This window comes from Sylvia atricapilla, chromosome 9 (assembly GCF_009819655.1).
Source record: "Sylvia atricapilla isolate bSylAtr1 chromosome 9, bSylAtr1.pri, whole genome shotgun sequence".
NCBI lineage: Eukaryota > Metazoa > Chordata > Aves > Passeriformes > Sylviidae > Sylvia > Sylvia atricapilla.
In genome coordinates, this window is record NC_089148.1 from 13280221 (window position 1) to 13291305 (window position 11085).

Here is an 11085-nt window from a genome sequence, read left to right on the forward strand (position 1 = left end):
ATTATTTTGGCGTTTCCCTCAACACGGAGTGCAAGGCCGCAGAAAGCAGGGATGCCAGACATCGCTGAGAGGAGCCGCGGCACTTTGCACAGCACAGACACACCCGTGCTCTGCCAGTGACAAGTGAACTCCGCTGGGCGCAGCCTGCGACATTTATTGTTTCTTTTTCCCACACAGCCTCCCGCCTCCGGGAAATGCAGAGGAGCCGGCCACCTTTTTGGGACTCCCCTCCGTGCTGCCCTGCTCCTCCAAGCCAAGACTGTTCCAGAGGGGCTGAAAAAAAAAAATTACGGGGAGATCAAAACCTCCCTAGGCGAACGGAAACACCAATAAAGCCTTATCAGACAGAGACACCACCCAGCACAGGGAGGGGCGAGCTGTCATCCAGCAGCTTTTCCTGCTCCCGAAGCTCCCCCTCTCCCTGCCCGCGCTGCGCTCGCACGGCAGCAAGCCGGTTAAATCCCTGTCCGGCTGGGAATCCCGCCCAGGTTTTGGCTCGCTCTGCCCACGGGCGGGTGCCCTCGGCCGGGGCGGGCCGGCGGCTCGGGGTGCCGGCGGCTCGGGGTGCCGCTCCGCCGCAGCCTGGCCATGCGGCTGCCGCTGCCCGCGCTGCTGGGCGGCTCGGCGCTGCTGCTGCTGCTGCTGCGATGGCGGCGGCGCCGGGCGCTCTGGAGGAAGGTGGCGGAGGCGCAGGAGCGGCAGGAGCGCAGCCTGGTGCGGATGGAGAAGGCGGTGCAGCGCTTTCGGGAGCAGGTGAGCGCCGGCCCCCGCTCCGTCCCCCGGGGCTGGGGGGCTCCTCACCTGGGCCCCTTCCCCCGCCGCCCTCCCTGCCGGAGACGGCCGCTCGCCCGCCGGTCAGGTGCTCTCCAGGCTCCTTATATGGACCCACGGGGATTAAGCGTTGTGATTTTCCCTAAGTCGATGTGTGTCAGCATCGCAGCGATCGCCGCTGTGGCAGGGATGGGGAGGAAACGCTGCGCGGAGCAGCGGGAGATAAACCCGTTATCCCGATGACAGTCACCGGCAGCTAGGAGGGGGAAATCCCTGTCGGAAAGCTCCCCTTGGCCGTGGTGGGAGGCTGAGGAGGCAGCAGGAAGGGACGACAGGCGATGTGTTATCAGCAGAGGCCAAAGTGCAGCCGCAGCTGCAGGCAGGGATGCGACGGTGCCCCGCGGTCCCGGCAGGCGGCCCGGCCTCGGCTCAGGTTCAGAGTCCAGAGACGTGAGGTTTGATAGGTTTTTAATGATGTTTGGTAGGTGGTGAAGAAATATCTGCTGACCTAAAAATTACCAGCCCAGGAGCTCCCTGGTTTTTGCACTTCCCTGTGCAAATATCTTACAGCGCCAGAAGAACTGGCTCCGCTTCTGGTTTCATTCCTTGATGGAACAATTTCTATAACCATGACGCCAACTCCCACTGTAATTCAGCAAGAGCACTGTGCTAAGCTGTTCCCCCAGGCCTGGCCATGACCTGTCTAAACAAGGCTGTGTGAACGGCTTTATTTTAATGAGCAGGTGCTTGGTGTGACTGGTCTGAACAGGAAGAAAGGCTGAGAAAGCCAGGGGTGGTACTGGCCCTCAGGGTTTTACACAGTGTGCTCAGTGGTGTCAAGTAGAGCAGGATGTGGTCTTGAGGCAGATACTACCTTCAGTGACTAAATGGCAGATATTTTTTGGGTGAGTTACAGAGGGGACCAAGGAGAAAGGAGGAGGAACCCATCAGCTGAAGTAGAAGTGTGACATTGCCTGTTCAACCTTTCCTGTAGCATCCTTCCGTGAGCACGGCCTCCATCCTCTCTCTGCCTTTGCCAGAGCTCTCCAAGAAACTCCGGGATGGCTCCCTCCCTGCAGACCACGTCTTCTACGCCTATGTGGGCAAGGTGAGGAGCAAGGGCAGCAGGGCAGCCTCTCACCCATGGTGGGACTGGTTTTTTTGGGAGGAGTGCAACACAAGGTTCAAACCTGGCTCAAATGATGCTGAGCTGGCCACTGGTTAGTGGTGGACCCTTCTTGTGGCTTTCTGTGAATGATTAGAGAGCTGAGCATCTAGCTGCCATAGCTCTCAGCTTGGTTTGGAGGAAAAAAGGAGCAGCAAGCAGCATCTGCAGGGCCCATGCCTTCCTGGGAGAGCCCACACCTTCCCTAGGGCAGGTGTACCTTTATATAGGTATATAGGGAAGTTGCAGAGTGCTGCTGTTGTCTCCTCTCCATCTCCAAATGGGTTGTTAAACCTCAAAAAGTCAGTGTTGATGTTCATCCTCTAATTTTGCTCTAATGTTCTGATCACTTCCTGGGTTCCCTTTTTGGAACTATCATTTATTCCACCCCAGAAGCTCAAACAAGAGAACAGTCTGTGATATTCACCTGAGCTGAGGGCCTCCCTTCATCACACACAAGCTGGAACTGTGACCTCACTGTGTCCATCTTGGAGTTTGGCTTGAATAGCAGCAGGAAAGGCTGCTCTTATAGGAACTGTGTAGATGGGGAGGAGGAAAAGGGGGAAGAGGCAGGTGTCCTTTGCAGAACAGAGATCATTGGCAGCGCCATGGGCTGTGACTCACCTGTGGGCTTGTCCTGCTTTCCCCAAGGCCCTCCAACTTGCCACAGAAACCAACTGCATCACGGAGTTTCTGCAGGAGAGTGAGAACCAGGTCCGCAGAGCCAAGCTGAAGGAGAAGCAAGGTCTGCTCTATGGGGTGCCTGTCAGCATCAAAGACTCCATCGACTGCCAGGTGCCACCAGCACAATTCCGCATGTATCCCGAAATCCCTGTGGATTGAAGTTTGGGGAGGGGGGGCTTTGACCTCAGCACCTGGCTTGACTTTGTCATAGCTGATGTGGAACGGGCTGCCTGGACAGGGGAGGGGCTTTGCAGCCTGTCTCCCATGAAAGCCAACAGCAAAGTGTGGTCAGGTTTGCCATCAACACACATTTAACGTGCGTGTGATGGGTGGGTTACTGGAGGTGCATGGTATGCACTAAAATGTGTAAATAAAAGTATGTGGGCAGGGAGAATTGCAGTCCTCCATCTGAAAACCTCATTGTCTCTATTCCCAGGGTCATGATTCCACGTTGGGGTTCATAAAAAACCTGAATAAACCTGCAGCAGAGGACAGCGTGGTGGTGCAGGTGCTCAAGAGACAGGGGGCAATTCCTTTTGTCAAAACCAATGTTCCTCAGTCCCTCATCAGGTAGGTGGGTGCTCCATTCCCTCAGCATAGCAGCAGTGCTCTCTTCCTCCTATCAAGGGAGGGTTTCTATCTGGTCTAATTCTCATTTCCCACTTCTTTTTTTATAACAACACCTGGTCTCCGTTCTTTGTGTCTATAAATTTCACTTCAAAAAGTCAATTTACACTGAGGATAAAAATTGTCTTTAGTTCCACATGAAATAAAGAAGTGGAAGAGGAGAGAAGAGAAACTGGGTTTATCTTTTTTAAAATTAATCTCTCATCAATGATCCTATTAATTCTAAAATGCAAGCATATATTTGTGGAAGGGGAAGCTAGTTAAGCTAATGGCCTTAAATTATTCTAGCCCCAAGCCTCCTGCTCCATCTGGCAAGACTGCTCTTGGTGTCATTGATAGGTGGTGTGCTCAGGTGTGCTCTGCTGGACAGCCACCCTTCTAGTGTCCCTGTGTCCTGCCAAGTGAGCTCTGGCAAAGCTCCTCTATGTGTGCCCATTGCCCAAGCCCAATGAAATGCCTTTCTTAAGGTGATGTGGCAATGACTGACCACAGTTTGAAAAAGCCACACAAAGAAATTGCCTCAGGGATTATCAGATTTTGCGCCGCTTTCTGGGGAAGTCCAGTGTCAAATATCTCTGCCGTTGGCATTTGGCCTGTACTCAAGCTTTGGGTGACCTGTGGCACTCAGCTACCTTAACAGGAATACTTTCCAGGAGGGTTGGTGTATTTGTGCTGCCAGAGGTTCACTCTGGGATAGGTTTAATGTCGGTGAGATAAGCTGTCAATGATTTCAGGTCCTGGGACCACCAGGAAAAGGCTCAGGGTCTTCAGGACCACAGTAAATTTTGTCAGTGTAATGACTACTGAATTACCTGATGGCCTTCTCAAGGTCTTTTAGTAGTGTCTGGGCTCCACAGCAGCAGATACCTGATTTCCTCATTTGCACTCTCTCTCTTTTCAGCTATGACTGCAATAACTTAATCTTTGGTCAGACCCGCAACCCTCTGCTGTACACCAGAACCCCCGGAGGCTCCTCTGGAGGAGAAGGAGCACTTGTAGGAGGTGGTGGGTCCATCTTGGGCATTGGGACAGATGTAGGAGGGAGCCTACGTTTTCCTGCTGCCTTCTGTGGGATCTGTGCAATCAAACCCACAGGGAAAAGACTCAGGTACTGTGAGAAATGCAGCGACATCTCTGGGTGACATCCACTCTACCAACCACTGTGCTGGGATGCTCCTACTCCTGTGGGCAAGGGAAACTTGGGAGGAACTGGGAAGAGCTCGTTTATCGCTCCTTGGGCAATATCTGAGGTCTATATGGAGGGAAGCACTGGTTCCCCCAGAATGGAGGTGGGGAAACATCTTCACCTGCATGCTGAGGGGTTGGTTCTTCCTGACTGACATGGCCTAAATCACTCAGGCCTAGACTGTGTCTCTTGAGCTTTCTCTGGGCCCTTCCTTCAGCAAACCTTCACATCTGCAGTTTTAATTAATACTTGCTACTGCTTAAAGCCTTTCCCTTCACTGAAAACAACTCAGCTGCTGTATTTTGTGTATTTTCTTTACAGCAAAAGAGGAATAATGTCTGGAGTCGTTGGGCAGAAGGCAGGTAGGAATTGATGTCTGTCAGGGCAGCAGGGCAGGGGTCAGAAGGACCCTCAGCTGGTTATGGGGGACTTTCTCCATCACCTTTAGAGAGAAGCAGGTTCCCTTTCAGGGACCTGTCCCATACTGTGATTTGTTTTTTTACATGAACTGAGCCATTTGTGTAACATAAACCACAATACAACCTGTTACCCACAGGGTGTGGCCTGTCTGTCACTGCTTTGTCAGGGTGGGATTAGCAGTCAGACGGAGTGTCTGATGTTGTCCTCGTGTCATGATTGACAAACTTTTCTGTTTTTTTTTGTTTTGTTGGGTTTTTTTGGTTTTTTTTAAGTCATGAAATGGAGACATCAGGGTGCATATTAATGGATAGCAAATCTCATAATGATGGACCTGTGGGTGGGAAGACACTTGTGGGCATCCCTGCCCAATTCTTAATGAGGACATGCTGCCAACACTAGATTAAGACAAAACAGTGCCAAGAGATCCTGGTTTTGCAGAACATGCCCTTGAAAGACCCTCAGCCATGAATGCTCTCTCGTGTTCTCTTCCAGTGGCTGCAGCAGTGGGACCACTGGCGAAAGACGTGGAGAGCCTGGCACTGTGTCTGCGGGCGCTCCTGAGCGAGGACATGTTCAGCCTGGACAGCACAGTGCCACCCCTGCCCTTCAATGAAGAGGTACAGAACCTCCAGGGGGGCAGAGATTTCTGGGGAGAGCTGCAGGCTGAAAACGCCTGACCCAGAATGGGTAGGCACCTGGGTAAAGCCAAGTGCTGCTTTCCAGACTTGCCCCGTGGCGTGGGTGTGCTGCTGGCTTCACTGGCACCCTTCCAAACAGCTTCTCCCTCTGCCTGCAGGTGTATTCCAGCACAAAACCCCTCCGCATAGGCTACTATGAAACTGATTTCTTCACCATGCCCAGCCCAGCCATGAGACGTGCTGTCCGCCAGACCAAGGAGCTCTTGGAGGAGGCTGGCCACACGGTAGGGGCCTTGAGGTTGCTGGGATAGGGGGACAAGCCCATCCCGTGTCTTTTGACTCAGCAGTTGTTGCTCAAAGGGAAAACATTGTTTTCAGGGAAGGATGGAGGTTTTCCTGTGGGCTTGTCAGGAAATCCTCAGCCTAGCTCGGCTCATTTCAAGCCCTCAGTGGCTTCTCCCAAACAGTGCCTGTGCCACTGATACCCTCCTCCTTTGTCCTTCCAGCTGGTGCCCTTTGAACTCACAAATGTGGACTGTGTGATCTTTAACTACTGTGTCAGGGGAATGTTCGCAGATGGAGGCAGCTCATTTGTCAGGAAATTGTAAGTATGGCCTGGATTTGGTGGGATTGGTGCCTGTCTATGAAAATCCTCCCTAGGGTCTGGCTGGACTTGGGATACATGTAGCAGATCTAGTGGAGGTAGGTTGTGGCTGGAGCTTCACATTTAAGTGATTCAGCTGCGTCTTGGTTCTCTTTGGGATTACCGCCTTGGAAGGAGGCTGGGAGCTGGTATCCTGTAAATTCTGTGAGATTCAAGTGTTGCCCAGCAGAATGGAGCAAACCTCTTTTTGTCACTTAGATATGCTGTTCAGAGGGATTGGCCTGGGAAAAGCTGATCTGCTGTGATGGCTTCCTACCAGTGCTCAGCTAAACCCCTCTCTCCCTTTCAGCAAAGGGGAGTTGGAGAAAGGCGGCACGAGGATGTTCTTCTGGCTGGCAAAGGCACCACACTGGTTGAAAACTCTCCTCTCCTGGACTTCCAAACCTTTCGTAAGGTCCATTTCTTTCTAGTGCAGACAGAGTTAAGCTCCATGTGAATAACTTGTCTCCCATTGCAGTAAGGCTTTCTCATAGAGAAGTCTCTGGGCATTGTTCCCTGGCTGTGGTCAGACATCTCCAAACTGGAGTGAGGCTATTTCTGTTCTTTCTCTCTCCACTTTGGAGAAGATCCACAAGTCTGGCCTGAACACTGAGGAAACAACTTCTATTTGTGTCTGAGCTGTCTCAGAGGATAGAGCTGGGATTCATTTTTTTTTTTTTTTTTTTTTACTTTCTCCTGCTCAGGTGCCTCGATTATCAAGTATCATAAGAAGTATGAAAGAAAAGTGAGTAAATCTGAGCCTGAGCAAATGTGTGAAGATTTGTTTTGCAGCAGTGTTTGCTATATTATTGGTACTGCTGCAGCTGCATGTGTCTGAGAGAATGCAAGGCAGAAAATGCAAGGGTGGGAGCAAACAGAGAAATTTGTGTCAACACCATAACCCTGCTGGCTTTGGAAAACTGTTGGCAAATTGAGGGTGGGAATGAAACCAGGGTCATAGCCTTTTGCTTTAGGAAGAGGATGAAGCCTGTGGGAATGAAATACAGTGCTGGCTTCAGCACTGGTTAATGCCAAGAGGCAGGGACCCCACAGGGCAGAAAGAAGGTGTATGCACAGGGAGGGATGCCTTTCATTGGGTTTGTTTCCTTTTACAGCACAGTGGATGAAGTCTGGAGTCTTCATCAGGAAATCGAGGTAAAGTATTATAGTTTGGGGTTAAACAGTTTTTGTTTGATTTCTCTTTGGGAAGAGGCAGACTCAGCACTCACAAGGTTAGGAGTTGATCAGGTCTCTGGTGATGTAAGATGGGAACACGTCACTCCTCAGTGGATCTCATTTGGATGTGCAAGTTCTCAGCACATTTAAAGATTAAGACAACACTTTGGCAAGTTTATGATGCCAGATCAGACCTGAATTTTTGACACCTGCATATAAAAATATCGGTCATCAGACTTGCCTTTATTTCCCTCCTGGTTTTCCAAAAACAAATGCCCATGTCCAAAGTCACCATGTGCCTGTACACTCAGTCTTTGCCCACCTCCAGTTTACCAGGGAGAGGGTGCTTTGTGAGCTGGGAGTAATATTGTCCAGGCAGCAAAGCACTGCTGGATTTTAGCAGGATCAGGCCTGATGTAGCCTGTTGGCTGCTCCCAGAGAAGAGCCAAGAGCCCAGCTGCACACCCAAGGAGAGCCTCAGCCAGCAGCTGTGGGACAGTACATCCACCCCACTGACCACCAGCACATTTCCTCCTCAGGACTTTTGCCACCAGTTCATAGCCCAGTGGAAAAAGCTGAACCTGGATGTCATGCTTTGTCCCATGCTGGGCCCGGCTTTCGGCATCGGCTACCCTGCAAAGCTCTCAGGTAGGGGACTGGCAGGGGACCTTTGCTGTGGCACTGTGCCAGTACCCATGAGCAGCCTTCCTCCTCCTCCCCTCACATCCCCAGGGTGCTGGCCAGCAGCAGGAAGAGCTCAGCTCTTGGGGCAGCTGCAGCCCAGCCCATGGGGTGCACCTGGAACAACCACCCCAGTGCAGTGGGAGCCAAAGGGTGAATTTCCATCCCTCAGCCCCCCTCAATGCCCAGTACAAGTGCCCCATTAGCTGGAATCTGACATACACGGAGGGGTGAAGGCTTTCCCTGTGCAGGCTGGCACTGCAAGCTCCCCCTCTCCCCCAGTGGCAGTCAGCTACACCATGCTCTACAACGCCTTGGACTTCCCTGCTGGCGTTGTCCCTGTCACGCTGGTGACGGATGAGGATGAGGAGCAGCTGAAAGGCTACAAGGGATACTATCAGGACTGGTGGGACAGGACCCTGGCCAAGGTGAGTGGTGCCAGGTTCTCCAGGGGCACAAGCTCCCCCATCCCTTCCCTGGACATCCCCAAGCCCTCCCCGTCTCTCTGTGCCACAGGCTTTTCGTGGCAGTGTGGGGATGCCCGTGGCCGTGCAGTGCGTGGCCCTGCCATGGCAGGAGGAGCTGTGCCTGCGCTTCATGAAGGAGGTGGAGACCCTCAGCCTGAAGAAGAACAGTGTCTTCTGAGCCCCAGGCGCTCAGCTGGAGCAGGATCCCAGCTAACACCAGTGTGGGCCATCCTTTGGTCTGAGCCACAGGACTCTGGTTGCCCTCAGTGAGGATGCAGTGATGGCTGGGCTGGCTGCTGGCTTTGGGAGCACGGGGAAAGCAAGGCGAGCTCTGATGTGGTGGAACTCTTCCAATCATTGTCCTAACACAGTGCTTTTTATTATCTGAGTCTGTTATTTCAAGTCTCTGTTTGGGGGGGGGGGGGTTGGGATGGATTTGAATCACCCCAGGGAAATACAAGAACACGAGCTTTCTCTTCCAAATGGGGAAACTGGAGCACAGGACTGGTTCTGTTCGAGATGCTCGGACTACTACTACTTGGAGTGCTGTAGGAACAGGGATTTCCCCCTCTGTTCTCAGCTCCCTGAGGATGAAATCTGGCGTTTTCCCTAGCACAGACCAGGAGTCAGAAGGGAAAGCTGAGGCTGTGTGCAGACTCTGGCAAGCAGGGATGGAGCTGGCCCACTTCCCGCAGCATAGGGCTGCTGGCACGCTGCACAGCATGAAGGAGAAATCATGGAATTCCGGAACAGTTTGGGTTGGAAGGGCCCTTAGAGATATCTCCTTCCAACCCCCTTCCACAGGCTGGGACACCTTCCACTAGCCCAGGTTGCTCAGAGACCCACCCAACCAGGTTTTGAACTGCCAGGAATGAGGCATCCACAGCTTCTCTGGGCAACGTGTGCCAGAACCTCACCACCTCCAAGGAAAGAATTTCTTATCTATTACTGAAATCCACCTCCTTTCAGTTTGAAGCCTGTATTGAGCAGCATGCCAGGTTCAGAAGGACAGCCTGCCCTGCACATCTTCTCCCATTTGGCTCATGCCAGGTTTTTCAGCAGGATTTTCCAGCTGCTGGCAGTCACTGTCGCTGGGATTGGCAGCACTGGCTGCTCCCGGCAGGTTTCCAAGGGTGTTCCAGAAAGGAATACGACAAAGTGAAAGTGTTTTCCGGATGCAAGGATGTCAAAGGCAGATTGTAAAAAAGCTCTGGCAGGATTAATGTTTAGGTTTTTTATGTATTATTGTAGTTTAAACCACGCAAAAGCATGGACTGTTTTCAAGGGCTTGGGATAGTGTTTATCACAGCCAAGGAGAAAGCAGCCCCTGAAGAGCTCCATTCTTTATCAGCAGGCTTTGAAAACAGAAGGGAGGGAGTTCCAGGCATCCCATGACTGAATGCTATGTAAAGCCAAGCCTGGGTGCGGTTACAGGTGCTTTCTATCCGCATAGAAAATGTTGGATGAGATTAGATGTTTGTGTTAAAGTTCAAGCCTGGAAGGCTTGTCCCAGGAAAGGCAGTGCTGCCTGCACCCCTGCCCCCGGAGCCAAGCACCACATCCCTGTCAGTTTAACCCTTCTCTTCCTGGCATGGAGGTGGGCAGGGTGTGAGAGTCCAAGCCCTGGAGCCACCAGTGAACCTGAACCTGGAATTTTTCCTGACTGGAAGCTTGCCTCCAGCACGCCACACCCATGACCATGGCACAGTGCACCAGGCAGGGCCGGAGTTGCTGGGTGGCTTTGGGGACTTGAGGCTGCCACAAGAGCCAGCTGCAGGCTGCTCCCAGCCCAGCCTGGGCAGCAAGAGGTTGGTGTGAGTGGCAGGACTGAAGCATTTAAGACTGGGCTGGGGGAATGAAGGCCAGTCATTTGGGAGAGGTTGGTGACATCCACACTGAGTTGTTTGGCTCATTTTGCTGCCCTCACCCCCCCCCATCCATCCAGATAGGGAGGATCCTTCTCAGTTTTCCAGTCAGCAGTTTCTCTGCAAGGTCTCATGTCTTCCTCAAGCTTCCTCCCTGCCACAGAAGTAATCCCACAGGACATGTCTGTAACAGAGAAGGTAACATGATACAGCAGCACGACCACTGGCTTCAGTCCCCAGACAAGACCCCTCCACAGAGAGCAATGGTTGCTCTGGACGCTCTCCCCTTACAAGCTGTGCTACCCCCCTGACTGGAGCAGAGCCAGGGTCTCTCCAGAGCCAGGGAGCTTGCCTTGCCTCTTGGCAATGAGCTCTCAGAGTCATCCCCTGACCCTTCCCTGTTGGCTTGCAGGTGCTTGGGAACTGAGAATTTTTCAGCCCCTCCTTTTTGCACTAAGCCACAGAACAGTCCTGGGCGGGGTGGGTATCCCTGGCAAGGGGCAGTAACACTACGTGGTCCAGCTCCTTTCCATTCTGCTGGGTGGAGGATGGGTTAGAAACAGCAGAGCAGGCTCTGGATCCATCAGAGGGAATTTCCCAGAAGTGCTCATCCTCTGATTCAGGTTGCCAAAATGCTTTTCAAAGGGGCTTTCCTTGAAAACAATACAGAGCAGTCGTTCCTTGAAAGCACCTTCAGAGAGTTCCTTCCACACTGCATTTCCAGAGTCATTGTTGTACCTTCATTCTCTTGGTTCCCCTGAG

The 11085-nt window shown here is 52.4% G+C and overlaps 1 protein-coding gene across 1 annotated transcript; it reads left to right on the forward strand.

Annotated features, from left to right (window-relative positions):
- The first annotated feature begins 552 nt into the window (after positions 1-552).
- LOC136364826 (fatty-acid amide hydrolase 1-like) lies at positions 553-8846 on the forward strand. Its single transcript, XM_066324918.1, has 15 exons — positions 553-753; positions 1766-1879; positions 2588-2731; positions 3057-3190; positions 4149-4355; positions 4755-4795; positions 5346-5470; positions 5650-5775; positions 5998-6095; positions 6445-6544; positions 6839-6879; positions 7250-7289; positions 7850-7958; positions 8274-8419; positions 8508-8846. Exons 1-15 carry the CDS (start codon positions 589-591, stop codon positions 8634-8636), a joined length of 1719 nt encoding a protein of 572 aa, XP_066181015.1. The 5' UTR covers positions 553-588; the 3' UTR covers positions 8637-8846.
- Positions 8847-11085: the final 2239 nt, after the last annotated feature.

Coding starts and splice junctions, on each gene's coding strand:
- LOC136364826 (XM_066324918.1), top strand. CDS start 589: ATGCGGCTGCCGCTGCCCGCGCTGCTGGGCGGCTCGGCGCTGCTGCTG. Junction 2,732..3,056: donor AAGACTCCATCGACTGCCAG/GTGCCACCAGCA, acceptor CTCTATTCCCAG/GGTCATGATTCCACGTTGGG. Junction 3,191..4,148: donor GTTCCTCAGTCCCTCATCAG/GTAGGTGGGTGC, acceptor CTCTCTTTTCAG/CTATGACTGCAATAACTTAA.